Here is an 18,617-nt window from a genome sequence, read left to right on the forward strand (position 1 = left end):
ATATTGCCCAAAAATATTCTCAGGTTTATATTTACGATCCGGAACTGTGAAGCAGAGGCAAAAACCACAACACCTTTTTCATGTATGTATTATCAAGACAAAGTAGCATTTTTACAGTAAGATTTCTGGTTGAATGTTTTAGGGACTTTTGCCACCAAATAACACAGATGTTAAAGGGGAATTGTAAATCACCAGCTGTTTATGAGTGTTTCTCACAGGTATCTGGTTTCTCGTCTATTGAAAGCAAAGCACGCTGCAAGGAAGCCGGATCATAAAAGAAGGACGGCCATGCAGAATGGCAATTCTGCCAACAACTCCATCATTCATCCTGCAGGATTTTACATTGTTGGCTTGAGTTCAGTGCCTTACATTAATATCTATGTCATGTTCCTCACTGTGCTCTTTGTAATCACAGTCATTTGCAATGTCTTTCTGATCACCATCATTTACTATGACCACCGACTGCATGTCCCTAAGTTCATGGCTGTTGGTAATCTGGCTCTGGTTGATCTTATTCTCAGCACTTCTCTTGTGCCTGCCATGATAAAGATTTACCTTCTTCTCGACAATTTTGTTTCATTCAAACTGTGCCTTGTGCAAATGTTCATGTACTATAATTTTGTATCCCTCGAGTCATTTTCCATATGTATTCTCTCTTATGACAGATTCATTGCAATCTGTTTGCCTTTAAGACAGGAGTCTATAAACACAAACACCAGAATGGCTTATATAATTGGTGCAGTTTGGTTATTTTGTATTTTTATGTTAATTTATACGGTTACATCTATCCTGACCGTCTCATTTTGTTACTCTCTTGAGGTCAACAGCTATTTTTGTGATTTTGCTCCTGTTTTACTACTTGCTTGCAACGATATGACACATCAGTGGATTTTGGGCACTACTTTAAGTATGGCCTTCATAGTTGTACCTTTGACTTTTATTTTCTTTACTTACATTGGTATATTGATCGCTGTATTCAGAATGAAAAATAATCAGAGCCGTTATAAGGCGCTGGCCACATGCACTGAACACCTCTTATTAGTGACCTTTTTCTATATTCCAATTTTAATTATATGCATTCTTTCATTTTTTGAAGTTTTTTGGGACCCCAATGTAGGTCTGGTGTGCTTGTCTTTGTCATCCCTTATCACGCCCTGTGTGAATCCCATCATTTACTCATTGAAAACTAAAGAGATTCGAAGCAGGATTCATTCTTTGTTAACCCACAAACTGTCTGTTCATCCTCATAAAAATGCACATTAATGTATAGAACATAACTGCGGCTCAAGTGTAAAGTAATGAGATAATGTTATCTTGGATGATCTCTGTGATGCTTTTGGTATTATTTTGTGTTTCAAATAAAATGCATTGTTTTTAAATACATTATAAATGTCATATTCTGCATTTGCTCTGCAGATATTTTGCGAAAACTGTAGCATAATTTAATGAAGAACCCAACTCTATGTATTCTTCCATCGTTCAACATCTCTGTGAAATGTCTACATGTTTCAAATTCAAAAGCTTTCTTCTAAGCTGGAAGAAAGTTAAACTAGGATACAATATTAAAGGTCATAACTGATTCAACAACTACTGAATACACTGCTAACACACAAGATTATATAAAAAAAACCATATAACCCTTTTATAACTTCAACCTTTGCAATAGAAATAAGCACTGTTGAGCCTTCTTATGGATACTATTCACATAAGGGATAGGATGCTTATCATTGACAGTGCCCAAATAAGCCTAAGTGTTTCAGACAGAGGATGTTGTACAACCATGGCCAGAATTATTGGCACCCCTGCTAAATATGATCAAAGATGGATGTTAAAATAAATGTGCATTGTTGATCCTTTTCATCTTTCATTCAAAATATGCAAAATTCTTACCTTTTATTGAAGTTAAATAATTGAAAGTGGGGGAAAAATTCACATTATGAATGTTTTTTTCTCGAAAACACGTTGACCATAAATGGCACCCTTTTATTATATATTGCAACTTCCATTTGCCAAGATACAGACAGCTCTGTGTAGTCATTTGCAATTGACTACTTATTTAAGAGCAACTACTTATTTACCATAATTCATTTTTTCAACTGTTGTTTAGAGACATACACAACAGAAGTGTGTATCTATGGCAGTGCCATGAAATGTACAAATGTAAATGCAATAGTTTAAAGTGTAATATTGTACGTGTAGAAAACAGCACGATTCAATTTTCATGTCGATGTTTCACAGACAGACCGGAGAGCTGTCCTAAAAGAAATATAGTTTGTTTAGTCTTCACACTAAATGCTAAACAAGCCTTCACACGCTTCACTTCCAGTAAGGTCAATATACACACTCTGGCTCGTATATCCAGAATGTGTATATTCTCACTAAAGTGGCTGTACAATAATTTTACAATGAGACGAAAATAGTTATTGTGCACACAAAAAACAAAATAATGATTTAATCCACCAAATTATTGAGGTGAACTCGACACATGCGCGAGAATATGGTGTAGCTCCGCCGTTCAAATCATAGCGAATACATGACCCGGAAGAGGAGGAGCGCCGCTATCGTGTGTTCCAGGTGAGTTCACGTCCGAGACCTACACTGAAGACAATATCTTGGCGGATAAAGTCATTATTTTGACTTTTTTTGCGCACAAAAACTATTCTCGTCGCTTGGTAAAATTATTGTACAGCCACTGTAATGAGGTGGACTTTGTTACGAAGTCTTTAGTGCCTTTTATGGGTCTTGTGAGTGGGTCAGTGGGAATGTAGGCTACTGAATGCCAATGGAGGTCTTTTTGGAGGCCATGATTTTTAAATAACATTCAAAGAGTGACACCAAATTTCAAGTGTGTATTATGCTAAACTAGCAATGAAAGTTGAAGTAGAAGGGAGGGGGGAAATCATAGTAACTTGATAAAGATAACAAACAACAACTTCACCAGAGAAAAAAAGTCTCTAATTGTAAAGAACGGCTCTGAGACAGAAGGTAGGAGATCCAAATGCAGTATTTATTAAGAGGGTAATCCACAATCATAGTCAAAAGCAAAAAGGTCATACACAAGCAAACAGTCCAAAAAGGCAAAAAAGACAGGAGAGACAGGCAAATGGGTAATCCGGGAAACAGACAAGAAATCCAACAAACCAAGAGACATGAAACCGAGGAAAATGCTCAGAAATGCAGTGTACACAAAACAAGACTTCACAGAGAATAACAGAGATAACCAGGCGGAAAACAGGATAATAAGACACAGGTGTAAACAGTGAGTGCTAATGAGTCTGGGCAAAGGATAATGGGTAATGTAGTTTATGATAGAATGACAGTCCGGATTGGAGTGCCCTCTGGTGGTGAGCATGGGAACACACAGTGGTGAACTGTGACACTAATCAGTGTTGGAAGTGTGTTGCTGGGACTGGCGTTGTTTCAACCAACTGCACCTGCAATAAAAAGTTACATTTAAATAATGTTAACAGCAATTCAACCTGGAAGCTAGGTCTGCATAATTATGATTAAAATAAAACTTAAACTAAAGGGATAGTTCAACCAAAAATATAATTCTGTCATAATTTTTTGTCACTTTTTTTATCATTGTAATTTATCATTAGCCAGGTTAAGATTTGAATTTATTAATTTATTTTTTGCGGCAAAAAAAAACTAACTAACTTTGTTGCGGCCGCAACAACGCTTAACCCGGGTGCACACTTTTAGATTTATTATAGTCCTTCACGATTGTTCCATGTCAGGCTGTACAAACATAATCAGTGCTGTAAGCCATGTCACACTGTAAGATCAAAACTGGCATTAATGTCTGACTGTACGATAGTTGAGGCGCGTTTAAAACGGACACATGCAAGAAAACTAGTCTGGAGTTTTAAATCATGCATCAGTGACTCGTTTGGTGACTGTGTGCTGCATTACACATGGGATTGAAATGGTAAATACACTCAACTGAGGCTAATTCGACACCCTCCTCAAACAAATACATAATGCTGCACAAAATAACATTGGAATTCTAAAACTTCACTTACCTGAAGATATGTGTGACTGAAAACTCATGAGAGCAGATTAGAAAATGGTGCCGTATCAGTCAGATTTATTCCACTAATGAGATGCAAGCACCTGAGGTGTGAAACCTCGGAAGTCAGCTGCACTTGATTTCAGATGTCCTGTGTTTTTCCATATATAATCCAAAGGTTTACCACAAGTCAGCCTTTCTCACTTTGTGCCATAGCTCAAACACATATGGCCCTTATTTGTACATTGTTATCTGGGCCATATACCTCAAAATAAGTTGTGAACCAAGATAACATTTCCCACCGATTTTAAACATATGGCAAAACAAGGTCACATTCTGGCCCATATCTGTTCAGCCATGCCATATCTGGGCCATATGTGCCAGATAATATCCACATGTGGCCCAAACATGCTTGCTATCTGGGTTGCGACTTGTCCAAGACCCAAGACCAAGAAGGAGGTTAGACAGTTCCTGGGGCTAGCGGGATACTATAGAAGGTTTGACACCCCCCTGAGCCTGAGAATCCTGTGTGATAGTGAATGAGTTTATGAGTTTTGAGACTGAGTCTGAGATACGGAGTTATACCCCCTTGTGCATGCTTGTGTTTACCATTGTGTATGAGAAATAAAAGCAGCTAGTCCCAGTCACACCGACCCAACCCGATCACACATAAATGCGTATAAATAGTACGAGTGTGGAATGTCGTGGAATGTATACACCAAAACTCATTTTGGCGTGCATATGATACGCTGTTTTTAGCGTGCATATGATACGCACTTTATGGCGTATATATGACACGCGCTTGGGTAGGTTTAGGGTGGTGGGGTGGGGGGTTCGTATGTATAATACGCCATAAAATGCGTATCATATGCACGCGAAAAACAGCGTGCCATAGACACGCCAAAATGAGTTTTGGCGTATACATTCCACGACATTGCACACTCGTACTATTTATACGCATTTTTGTGAGAATACCCTGACCGACCCCACCTTCTTCCTTCCCCACCACACAAAAAAGCTACGAACCTTACTACAGGTACTTGTCAGTATGCCCTCTTTTCTTAGTAATTTGGTCTTTTGAATCATACATAAGTGTTTTGGAGGTTTGAAAGCTATCCATATAGCTTTTACAAATGTGTGGAACATTGAATCACAGTGGTGTGACAGCTCCTGAAAAATAAATAATTAAATTAATTTAAAAATGTAAATATAAAATATAAAAATATAAAAATGCACACAAAGATTTTTAGCTCATCTACTGCTACACTGTTAAACCTTACCAAGTTTTTTTATGAGTAAAATACTGGCAACACTGTTGCCAGCTAGTTACTGTAAAGAATCTGTTACAGTGACAAACCAGCAACTAACTGGCAACAGTGTTGACAGTATATTATTGTGTCTATACCAATACAGTGACTAACTGGCAACAGTGTTGACAGTATATTACTGTGTCTATACCAATACAGTGACTAACTGGCAACAGTGTTGACAGTATATTACTGTGTCTATACCAATACAGTGACTAACTGGCAACAGTGTTGACAGTATATTACTGTGTCTATACCAATACAGTGACTAACTGGCAACAGTGTTGACAGTATATTACTGTGTCTATACCAATACAGTGACTAACTGGCAACAGTGTTGACAGTATAGTACTGTGTCTATACCAATACAGTGACTAACTGGCAACAGTGTTGACAGTATAGTACTGTGTCTATACCAATACAGTGACTAACTGGCAACAGTGTTGACAGTATAGTACTGTGTCTATACCAATACAGTGACTAACTGGCAACAGTGTTGACAGTATAGTACTGTGTCTATACCAATACAGTGACTAACTGGCAACAGTGTTGTCAGTTTTATACCATAAAACCGGCATTACAGTTGATTACTGGCAGCAGTTGTTTCAGTTAATTACTGTACAAGAATGGCATACTGCATATACATTTAAATATTTTATAATGCAGTACTCATTGTGGTACTCTTAAACTCATAAAGCATTATTTCGTTACTTCATTTTTATTTTTTTATTGAAAGAACTTTTGAATCTTTACACAAATTGACTTTATTACTTAGGTGTTTATCTATTGCCCAACATAACAGAATTACAAAAACAAATGAAAAAAAAAAAAAAAACTAAATATAAATAATTTGCCCCCTCATAACAATAAAATCAACAAACATAATTTGAAACCACACACAAATATTTTTAAGACATGTCAAATCCTCCCCAAAAAATGTAAACTTGGATACAACACCCAAAACTACATCTCAGCAACTAATGACCCTCAGGTTATTTATGTTAACATAAATTAAATTATCTTCTTATATCCGTACAAGTAAAACATTAACAAAAATACTTTCAGTTAGTTGCATGTTTTCCACTCAAATTCAGTGAGCCACTACAAAAATGTATGTCCATGTGGATTTATGTTTTGAATCTTTCTTCACAGATGACAGTTTTACGGATGGTTCCAGCTTTGGAAGCACACTTTGTCCCATCAGGATTAATACTCAATAAAAACCTGTTGAGCGAATCAGACAACAACTATTTTAGAAATGGAGTAACAAATCAAAGTTCAGAAATTAAACAACATACTACAAAATAATATATAAATAAAAAATAAAATGCACAACTGTGGCAAACTCATGTTACATGATTGCACATGTACCTTTCAATGACTTCTAATGTGGCACTGGCTGACTCTTGATTTTCAATGTTAAAAACATAGAAGACACTGAAAAACACAGTGCCACAGAGAAATCTAACTGCTCATCAATGCAATGTGTGTCACTTTCCACTCAATGCTGATCATCCACTTAGATGAATTTAGAAGGCTCCTAAAATATGAACTCAGCATAAAAACTGCCAATTACACATTCATTATTTACCATATAGTTCACACTTACCATGCATGATGAGCCTTGGTGTGACTAGTAGATGTAGATAATTTTCCATTGACATTCGGGTGGAAGTTGGTGTTGGTGTTGTTTTGTATTAAAAAAAAACAGTTAGTTGGCAAAAAGGCAAATTGGAAAGCTTGCATCTGCACATTGCAGCAAAGCCTGACTAACTAAGAAAAATGAAAGCAACGATAAAACAAGTTGTTTATAAGCTCGAGTTAAATTGCTGATAAATGCAGTTACTCCAGGAACAATTTTCAACACAAAGGGATATTACTAAGTGAGGGGTTGTGAGGAGAGGCTAAAAAACTTGCTAATCAGGAAGCTGTTTCCACTAGATGGCGTCATGGAGACGGGTGTCGGGTATTGTTTCGAAGCTTCGGCACATTTGCTTCAACGGTTTCAGTGCTTCACGAAGCCTCGGTCTGCCCCTCACTACATACAAGGATCCAACAACAGACTTCTTCTTCTTCTTCTTCTTCTTCTTCTTCTTCTTCTTCTTCTTCTTCTTCTTCTTCTTCTTCTTCTTCTTCTTCTTCTTCTTCTTCACTAATCAGATAACAAGGGGGAGGGATCTGACAATGACACGAGCACATGCTCAACATAACAAAACCCACATGTGGACACAAGACAGGACAGGCATGTGGCAAAAACGAAAGACGAAGAAAAACACACATTTCTGGACCTTTATAAGGAAACAGACAAACGACCAAAGTAACATAAAAGTTAGATACACTGGCCCCACTTTATATTAGGTGGCCTTAAGTACTATGTACTTACATCAAAAAATAAGTACAATGTACTTACCGTGTTCAAACTGTATTGCAAAATACCTTTGCTGATATTGAGGTGAGATACGGGTAGAGTTAGAGATGGGTGTGGTTTGTGGTTTAAGTTTAAGGGTACACTGTTAAACCTTACCAGGTCTTTTATAAGTAAAATACTGGCAACACTGTTGCCAGCTAGTTACTATAAAGAATCTGTTACAGTGACTAACTGGCAACAGTGTTGCCAGTATAATACTGTGCCTATACCAATACAGTGACTAATTCGCAAATATTAACATTAAAATATTATTTTCAAATAAGCTTTTATATTTATTATTATTTTAAATTACTATTGCTCCTGGTTCAGTAATGAAGTATTGTAATAAAGTGGCAGTGGCTGGGACAGATTTCAAGTATCACAAGTATCATGAAAGTAATGTACTGTAGTTAATTATTAGTGCAGCATAACCTCACCTGATATTACAGGAAAATACCTTTAAATGATGTTAAAGCTAAATACTGCCGATTTTTCAGTTATTTACCAAGAAATCTACAGCAAGGTTTAACAATGTACTACTGCACGCACACAAAAAGAAAATATCGGATTGTATATTATATTGTGTCACTTTAATAGAACATCCCATTATCTGTTTATTTAGGGTCAAAGAAGATGGCAATATTTGAAACATCCTAAACTCCTCTTTCATTTTTTGCCAGGTGTTAGTAAAACACAAAAACTTGAAAGCAACATGAAACCATAATATGCAATGTATTGCATATTTAAATGTTAAAGCATACGTTAACACTTTACAATACGGGTAAACTAATATGCATTAATTCATGCTTAATTAATGCACAGATAATAATGAGTTCATGTATTACTAATGGTGAACTAACCCATTTATTAATGATTACTGCATCAGCAACTAATGAAGATTCTACATGATTAATAGATTAAGTAATCATTAAATTGTTTTAAGTTAAATGCATTAGTTAAGAATTAATTAATGCATATTAGTGCACCCGTATTGTAAAGTGTTACCAAGCATACTTACAGTTTGAAAATTAATTTCCTTTATTTAACCAGGCAAGTCAGTTGAGAACAGGTTCTCATAATGATGACCTGGCTAAGAGGTAGCATAAAAAGGACTTCCAGAATGACTTCCAGAATTTTTCCTTAGAATATTTTGTGAAGTTCCTAAACATAATTTAGGGAGGAGCGAGCCCATCTAACCTTCCAATCTACAGCCAACAGTCAGAGTATATAAGCAGCTGTTTACGTCTCCTCAGTCTCAGCTCTTCCAGCATCCCACCACCTCCCCAAACTTCACCTTTAACTCAGGAACCTTGCCCTACCATATCATATCCTACATTTAGTTACTGTGGGGGTATATCAGATCTCGAGTTGAAGCTGCCTTGTAGAGCCCCTCATCAGTGGACAGCAAAGCCAAATAATGTCATAGTTATTGATCTTTAATGTTTTATTTTGGCCACTAGAGGTCCCCATAGGACTCACATGACTAAACATGTGCCTTTTGTAATCTGTGTGATTGTTTTAGTCTGTACTGTGTATTTAAGCTGGCCTGTTTCTCTGCATCCTCGCTTGGTTATTGTGGTTCTGAAGTGTGACTGATGTAAGTTTTTCGCTTGTTCCAAGAAGTCCTCTGTGGTGTTTTTTGATTGTTTCCTCAGTTACTTTCTGCTGATATTGGAACCTTTTTCCCTGAGGTACTGTTTTTTTGAGATTCCCGACTCTTTCTTGATTTTTGTCCTTTTTAGACTGGACATTCTCCTGTTTTTTGTGATTGCCTGAAAGAAAGGGCTTTTTGTGCCCTTTTCCTTTTTTGTTGTTTTAATAAACTCTTTTTTGATTCATCTAAGCAACCGTCTGATTTCTGAGTTGAAACCTCTCCTGTGGCTCATTGGTGGAAAATAAGACTTTCATGCCAGGGACCTGAGTTTGATTCCTGGTTCTGACAAGAAAGTTAAACTAATATCTTAAGATATATAATAATAATACATTTTATTTGTAATGCACTTTATATTAAACAAAATCTCAAAGTGCAACAGAATTAAAACAATAAACAACAATAAATAAATAAGTAAATCAAATAAAATTAATAAAACTGAAAAATTAAGAAGTAAAAAATCAATCAAAAGCTCTGCTAAAAAGGTGGGTTTTAAGACCACGCTTAAAAGCATCTACAGTCTGTGGAGTCCGCAGGTGGTCAGAGAGAGCATTCCACAGACTAGGGGCTGCAGAGCAGAAGGCCCGATCTCCCATAGTACGGAGTTTGGTTGTGGGAGTTTTAAGAAGATACGTTGAAACAGAGCGGAGGTTGCGTGTCGATGTTTGTCTGGTGAGGAGTTCCTTGAGATAAGTGGGTGCGTCGCCATGGATGCACTGGTGGGTAAGGAGATCTCATACTTAATCCTGAACGAGACAGGAAGCCAGTGGAGTGATTTTAGAATGGGGGTGATAGGGTCGTATTTGCGCACCCTCATGATGATCCACCAGCGCTGTTCTAAATACACTGCAGCCTCTGGAGATTTTTGCTAGGGATGCCAATAAGAAGCGCATTGCAGTAGTCCCGCCTGGAGGAGACAAAGGCGTGGACAAGCTTCTCTGCATCTGCCAGAGTTAGTATGGGACAAAGTTTGGCAATGTTTCTGAGGTGGAAGAAGGAGGTCTTACACAGATTTTTGCTGTGAGCTTCAAATGTAAGCTGCGATTCCATTCTGACCCCCAGTTCAGATTAGAGCCCAGCCAACACACCCATGTGGGGCCCAAAGGGGTTGCACATGGGCTGATATCTGGGGCCCACCTGGGCTACCCAACTGGGACCCAGCTAATTTTGTCCTCAGTTTCCATGGAGGCCCTACATGGGTTAGCCCAGATGGGTTGATGATGGGTCTCTTGATGGGCTCATACTGGGCCCACATGGGTAACCCAGGTAGCACCCATTTGGGGCCTGCATGGGTCTGCCCATAAGGGTTAATGATGGGTCTCTTGATGGGCTCATACCAGGCCGATATGGGTAACCCAGGTCGCACCCATTTGGGGCGTACACGGGTCTGCCCATACGGGTTAATGATGGGTCTCTTTATGGGCTCATACCAGGCTGATATGGGTGACCCAGGTCGCACCCATTTGGGGCCTACATGGGTCTGCCCATATGGGTTAATGACTGGACCCAGATAGGTTTTATGTAGGGCTCTTATGGGCTACAACGGGTATATATAGATGGGCTAGCATAGTTTCTGTATGAGTTATCTTATAGTGAACCCCGTAATACAAACATTACAGGTAATCCTCTTAACCAGTTGTTTTCAAACCTGTCCTAGAGGACTGCCAGTCCTGCAAATTTTGTATGTCTCCCTTATTCGACACACCAATTTAGTTCTTGCAGTCTCGACTAATGAGCTGATGAGTTGAATCAGGTGTGATAAATGAGGGAGACACAGGGCTGATGGTCCTCCAGGACAGGTTTGAAAACCACTGCTCTAAACTACACTAAAATGTTAAAGATAATCAACAGAAACCATGTAGCTCATGCTATACTTTATCATGCAAGGGTTATTTAGAATAATTTGAAAACGACTAAATTACAGTCACAACTTTATTTGACAAAAGTACCACAAAAAAAAAAAGTAGAGCTCCTGACAGACATAATTTGACAAAACTTGTATTGTTTATATATGTACATCTGTACACTTAAAGTTTATGCATTTCACAAACAAAAAGATAAAAACAGTGCAGCTCCTCACTCACTCCACCATAATCGCTCGCCCAAAAGCCCTTTGAAAAAATTTCAAAATAATCAACCATTGTGTCACCTTTTTTTTTACATTCTCTTTTTCACATTTAAAGCTTTTTGGTGCCCCACATCCAGTTGATCTTGATGACATGGTCTGTAGGGTCAGACAAAAACAGATGGCGACGAAACGACACAAACTGCAAAAGAATTAAGGTGAAGATTTATGTGCCCACTTAATAAGAATCACAAGTGGATGTAATGTTAAAAAATAAAAATAAATACATTTGGTCATGGTTATAATAATAATAATAATAATTCATTACATTTATATAGCGCTTTTCTAGGCACTCAAAGCGTTTTACATAGAAGGGGGAATCTCCTCAACCACCACCAATGTGCAGCATCCACTTGGATGATGCGACGGCAGCCATATTGCGCCAGAACGCTCACCACACACCAGCCGATTGGTGGAGAGGAGACCGAGTGATTAAGCCAATCAGGATATGGGGATTATTAGGAGGCCATGATGGACAGAGGCCAAAGGGCAGATTAGGCCAGGATGCCAGGGTTACACCCCTACTCTTTATCGAAGAACATCCTGGGATTTTTAACGACCACAGAGAGTCAGGACCTCGGTTTAACATCTCATCCGAAGGACGGTGCTCTTTGACAGTACAGTGTCCCCATCACTATACTGGGGTGTAAGGACCCACACAGACCACAGGGTGAGCACCCCCTGCTGGCCTCACTAACACCTCTACCAGCAGCTACCTGGTTTTCCCAGTTGGTCTCCCATCCAGGTACTGACCAGGCTCGGCCCTGCTTAGCTTCAGTGGGAAACCAGTCTTGGGCTACAGGGTGATATGGCTGCTGGTTATGGTTTCAAACCTGTCTTGGCGTACCACCAGCCCTGCAGATTTTGTACGTCTCACTATAGCTGACACACCCAGGTTTTGAAATCTCTACTAATGAGCTCATGAGTTGAATCAGGTGTGATTGATGATGGAGACATACAAAATGTGTATAAAGTATAAAGTAAAGATCCTGGTGTAACCTATTAACAATGACTCAGTATTACCTAACCCTGAAGACAGTCCAACTTATTTGGAACATTATTCTAAAGCCATTAATAATCGGAAACTAGTGGTACTGTGCCTAAATAAAATTTATTAAAGATTTATTAAAAATTAAACATTTGTGAAAGAAAATATTTCACTTAATGTGTACACTTTTATAATAAAAGCTAAAATGGTCCCTGTATGGCACTGCTCTGTGATCACAAAATAAACCAAATAAAATTGCTATTGTGTTGGAATTTTTAAATTTTGATTAGATTAAAGTCACATTAATTGTGTTCAAGTGTCAAAATAACAATACATTTTTTTCAAGGGTGCATATTTGTGTACTATCTACCCATGTAATCAACCTTTGGAATTGACTGTGTTTGTACTTGGAATTGACTGTGAATGAATTAGACCACTGAATAGCCCATTTTCCACCCATGTTCTCATTTCCCATTAGTGAACCAACTAGGTCCCAAATGAGGAGCCCAGCTGGGTTTGCCCATGTGGGACCTACTTGGTTCACCCAAGTGGGCCCCAGATAAGATGCCCATTTTGAGCCCATGCCCACTCTGTACCCCTGTAGCCCATGTTTAATCCACGTGGGCCCCACATACACGTGTTGGCTGGGAGAAAGCAATCCTGATGATAACGGATTTCCGGGCCTGAAGTGGAGTGCCAACTAAGATAGCTTGAGTCTTGGAGCTGTTTAACTGCAGAAAGTTTTGATGGATGGTGTGAGGTCAGCAGAGGTGGATGAACTTGTCCAAAGGCAAAGTTGAGTGTCATCAGCCTAGCAGTGAAAAGAAACAAACAAAACGGGAGCATGTAGAGGATGAACAGGGTGGGGCCGAGCACTGAGCCTTGAGGGACACAGCCGGTGACATTGTGTGACATGGATGTGGCTTCTCTCAACGTAACATATTCAGTTCTCCCAGTGAGAAAAGATGTGAACCAATCGTGGACTGAGTCAGAGAGACCGATTGTGGAATTTAAACGGTGAAGGAGGATGTTATGATCAACAGTATCAAAAGCTGCATTTAAGTCCAGGAGGATGAGAAGGGATGGGGAACCAGCATCTGCTGCCAACAATAGATCGTTTTTTAACCTTGACCAAAGCTGTTTCTGTACTGTGTCCTGAGCGGAAACCAGACTGAAATTTCTAATATAGATTATTTTGCTCCAAATGGACCTGAAGCTGTGCAGCAACAACTTTTTCCAGCACCTTAGAGAGGTATGGGAGGTTGGAGATGGGCCTGTAGTTGTCAATAACATCTGGGTCTAAAGTGGGTTTTTTAAGAAGTGGTCTGATGATAGCAGTTTTTAGAGATGAAGGAACATGGGCAGCCTGGAGGGAATTATTAATGATCTTGGTTATAAAGGGACTTAAGACATAGAGGTTAGATTTTACCAAGGCTGTGAGAAAAGGATCCAGTGCACAGGTGGATGGTTTCAGTAATCTGATGATGTCATCAACCTCGTGCTGTGTGATGATAGAGAAGCAGCAGAGATTTTGAAAGGTCCCTGGTTGTGGATCAACAAATCGGACAGGCAGAGCGGAGGTGCTAGATAGGAGCAAATGGATGTTGTCTACTTTGTTCTCAAAAAAGGTCATGAACTTATTGCACCTCTCTTCTGTGGCTTCTGAAAAAGTGAGTTTAATATTAATAATAATGACAACAATAAAAAAAGAAAAAAGATTAACATGTAAAAATCGAGAATAATACAACCAATCAACCAACACATAACAGTTAAAATGAGCTTCCACATGAGCTGATGGTGGAAGTCTCTGTAAGCTCCACAGTACACTATGGCCCACTCCATGTTTTACATTTCTCCCAGCGCTAGAGGCTCTGTTGCTACATATTCCCAATGCGCCAGTGTCCTGATGACATCGTCAAGGCATGGCAGCTGAAGATCAGATGGAGGGTTTGCCACAGCACAATGCAGGAGGCAAACTAAGTTCTCAGGGCACCTCTGTGGACACAGCGGGGTTGGCGCAGAAGTCCAAGCAGCTCCACGGCTGCAATGCAAGACGGAGAAGCAGTGCAGCCGAGACACGGAACATCCCAACATCCTGCCTGACGCCGATTACGCCGGGTAAACGCCGCCAATCAACCGCCAACCTCAGCCACCATGCAGCCCAAGCCCGAGGGAGACCACCAGCAAGCAGCCGCAGCGAGCAACACGAAACGTCCTTCAAACCAGAAGCAACTGCAACAATCCAAACAAACACAGCAGTGAAGCAGTGGAAAACGACGAATAACGTCCTCTCCGCGGCCGCCAGCAATCAGCAACAGTCCCAACTGCAGCCCTGACCATTTGACTAGTCACAGCCACAAGAAAACAAAATCTAAATCTAACTGTACAGTTAACATGATTTGTGGGTGGAGGAGCGGCGAACAGACAATGCCAGCGTCCTTTCCCCCACGTTGCTAGAAATTTAGATTTAATTTATATTTTGCTAGAGTTTGCGGTTTGAGGATGTGATTAATAGTGGATAAAAGCTTCTTGGAGTTTCCATGGTTATTTTTGATGATGCAAGAGTAGAACTGAGACTGAGTACCTCTCAAGGACCTTGCATAGGCCTTCTGATGATCTCTGTAGGCTTTGAACAGTAAGTCCTGAAAGCTTGAGACACCTCTCAAGTACACGCCCAACCGTCTTCATCTTCTGCAGTTCGCTGGTGTACCAGGGGGCTGAGCACGAGAAGGTGACCATTCTAGTTTTGCGCGTGAAGATCTAGCAGGCTGATCAGAGACTGGTTGTAGAAGTCAACCAACTCCGTGACTGAGGAGAGATCAGCAGAGGAGAATTGCTGAAGGTCTGTAGTTAAAGTGTCTTGGTTAATCTTTTTCAGGTTCCTGAAGCAAATTTGACGGGTATCTTTGGTGAGGGAAGAGGGGCGTGACAGCTCCATTAAGATGGCCTGGTGGTCAGACACACCCAGATCATACACCAAGAGGTTTCTAATATGAGGAGAGTTCGAAATGACCAAGTCCAGAGTTGTACCCCCTAGAATGATTGGGGCCATCCACATGCTGTTGGAGATTGAGGCAGTCCAATAATTGCAGAAATTCAGCTGCCAGGTGGCAGGAGAGGTTATCACAATGAATAGTAAAATCTACTAATATTAAAATTTTGGCAGAAGTAGAGCAGAGTGTTGTGAGAAAGTCATGCATCTCAGATATAAAAACTGATTTTTTTGGGGGGTGGCCGATAAATAAGGAGTATTGTCAAAGAAAAAGGGGGTTTACATTTAAAAGCAAGATATTCAAATGATGACACTGTGGGCAAAGGGAGAAAAGACAGCTCCAATGATTGTCTATGAATTACAGCTAAGCCACCACCATGACCAGTGTAGCTGTAACCAGGGGGTTACATTAAGTAAGCTGAGTAAACTGCAGGCTGATGCCATGTTCCCATTAAGCACATAAGGTCTAATATCTTATCCATGATGTGGTCTTGAATGAAAGATGATTTATTTGTGAGTAAATTAATTAGCAATTTACTTTAGTAAATTAATTAGCAAGTAAAACGAATAAAAATGGGTAACCCTAACGCAAAGAAAATATTTCCTTATTTATGTGAATGATAAATATATAAAATTATTTAACTGCATATTAAAAATATACAGGATAAATATATTACAATATTGAATAATACATGAGGAATTGCTGCTTTCAATTTGTGACAATATATTTACTTATATATCATAATGTATGTCATTTTATTTGATGTGCATGTGATGATATACCCAAAAATATATTGCACAAAAAAATATATATATATTACAGTTACTTCTGAAAATGTTAACGATTACAAAGGGTTATATATATATATATATATATATATATATATATATATATATATATATATATATATATATATATATATATATATATATATATATATATATATATATATATATATATATATATATATATATATAAAACCCTTTGTAATCGTTAACATTTTCATTTATATATATATATATATATATATATATATATATATATATATATATATATATATATATATATATATATATATATATATATATATATATACATACACACACACACACTTACAGTTAACAATCCCACAAGTCAATCACACCGGCATGCTCCTAAATATTAAGCAAAGAGCTATAACTGTACTGAAAAGTGCACACACAGTATTTTTTTTAAAAAGAAACATTTATAGGTTTGTAAAAGTAACACGTTTATTGGTGTTTGGTCAAACGTCAACCTCACTATATCCACTATCTCAATCTATCTCCCTCTATTAAATTGAGCAAAAACACATGAAATAACAATTCATTTTAACATTTAACCTCCTTTAAACCAGAGGTAAAGCATGATGGGAAGTAGAAATTTGTTGTAACTCATTCTGTAAAGATGTTTATACGTGTGTGCATGTATGCATTCTCAATAATATGGGAAATTCAATATACAGTAAGGCTACACAATAAAGGATAAAACTTTATGGATATTACATGTAATGCTATTTGTCTTAATTATTAAATATTGTATGTGTTAAAATATAGCCATACAAGGTAAATGCATACATTGCAGTAGCTATATTAAAAAAGGCTTTAATTTCCTTTATTCCTTTATATATCCTTTAATATAGGCTATTTTGCATATAATTGCAATATATTCCCATATATTTGTTTCGTAATAGTGTTCTACCAATATTCACCAATATCACCAATATTTAAAAAAATAATTAAACCTAAAAAATAGCCTTAGTTCTGTCATCGCAAACTGCGCATGCGTCAACGCGCCGCGGCCAGGCGGAAATCAATCGCGGGTTCATTGCCTCCGTCTATGATATGATTGCCTCCCAGCGGGACCGCGAATTGTCGAGCTCCCTGTAAGATTTGTGTTTGACATGTCATTCTCAATGCAAATGTTAACTTATTTAATGGCAAGATTTGCTAAAAGATTTGTAAATGGTTTGTTTCTGTAATCATGTCGGTGCCACAGCCTTAGTGTTAGGGAACGTACAGGTAACGTTAGCCTAATTATGCTGCAAAATCAAGCTCTTCTCTTATATCGAATCCTCTTTAAATTCAAATTCATGACCAGTGTTTTGTTTTCCTCTAGTCTCTGCATATCCACATTCATCAATACATCATGCTTCAGGTCAGAGGTCAATCTTTTGGCGTAAGTAGACACCCACGGTTAACTGCCGGAAGATATTTTAGTCTATAAAGTCAAAAATATGGTTATTTTTCTAATAAAAACTGCATAGCTTCTCTTCAGAAGGCCTTTATTAAAATATATTTTTAAATGTCCTGATAATTTACTCACCCCCATGTCATCCAAGATGTTCATGTCTTTCTTTCTTCAGTCGAAAAGAAATGACGTTTTTTGAAGAAAATATTCCAGGATTTTTCATCATATAATGTTTTTCAGTTGCAACCAAAACACTGAAGGTCCAAATAAATGGAGTTCCGCCTCTGTGTTTACAAAGCGCTCATGTGGAGACTATCCTTGAGCGCTCATCCTTAGCACCTCGCAGAGCTGAGCAAGTTGAACAATTAAGGTCAAAAAAGTATATTCATTTTTTTAAATGATCATTTGACTAGATAAGACCCTATTCCTTATCTGGGATCACACAGAGGCTATGAAGCCCTTTGAAACTGCATTGATTCAACATTTTGATTTTGATCACCTTCAACATTTTGTTTGCAATTGAAAAGCATTATATGATGAAATATTCTGAAATGTTTTCTTCAAGAAACTTAATTTCTTTTCCACTGAAGAAAGAAAGACATTAACATCTTGGATGAGATGGGGGCGAGTAAATTATCAGTCAATTTTAATTTTGGTGTGAACTAATCCGTTAATTATCGTTGATTGATGGCCATTATACTGTGTTCAATGTATTTTGTTGTTGTTTTTTGGGTTTTCTTTTTTTCCTGAGCAAAGTTCAGTTTGCTATCAAGTTGGAATTGTAAATTACTCATGTGGAGAATAATTTGAGTGTTTCATTTTGTGTTGAAATAAAAGTGTTTCCATCACAAATGTGTGTATGTCATTGATTGACATCATATATGTTTAGTATATGCAGAGATGTTGTAATATTGACTGAAATCATG

At 38.1% G+C, this 18,617-nt stretch overlaps 1 protein-coding gene and 1 pseudogene across 1 annotated transcript; one reads left to right on the forward strand and one right to left on the reverse strand.

Moving 5' to 3' along the window:
• The first annotated feature begins 225 nt into the window (after positions 1-225).
• On the forward strand, positions 226-1,263 carry LOC137063058 (olfactory receptor 5P52-like). The gene has a single exon (XM_067434079.1). The coding sequence runs from the start codon at positions 289-291 to the stop codon at positions 1,261-1,263; it is 975 nt and encodes a 324-aa protein (XP_067290180.1). The 5' UTR covers positions 226-288.
• A 10,942-nt stretch (positions 1,264-12,205) lies between these two features.
• LOC137063231 (5S ribosomal RNA) lies at positions 12,206-12,322 on the reverse strand (annotated as a pseudogene).
• Positions 12,323-18,617: the final 6,295 nt, after the last annotated feature.

Source organism: Pseudorasbora parva, chromosome 23 (genome assembly GCF_024679245.1).
Source record: "Pseudorasbora parva isolate DD20220531a chromosome 23, ASM2467924v1, whole genome shotgun sequence".
NCBI lineage: Eukaryota > Metazoa > Chordata > Actinopteri > Cypriniformes > Gobionidae > Pseudorasbora > Pseudorasbora parva.

What these genes read in the sequence shown, in the direction of transcription:
- LOC137063058 (XM_067434079.1), top strand. Translation starts at nt 289, where the DNA reads ATGCAGAATGGCAATTCTGCCAACAACTCCATCATTCATCCTGCAGGA.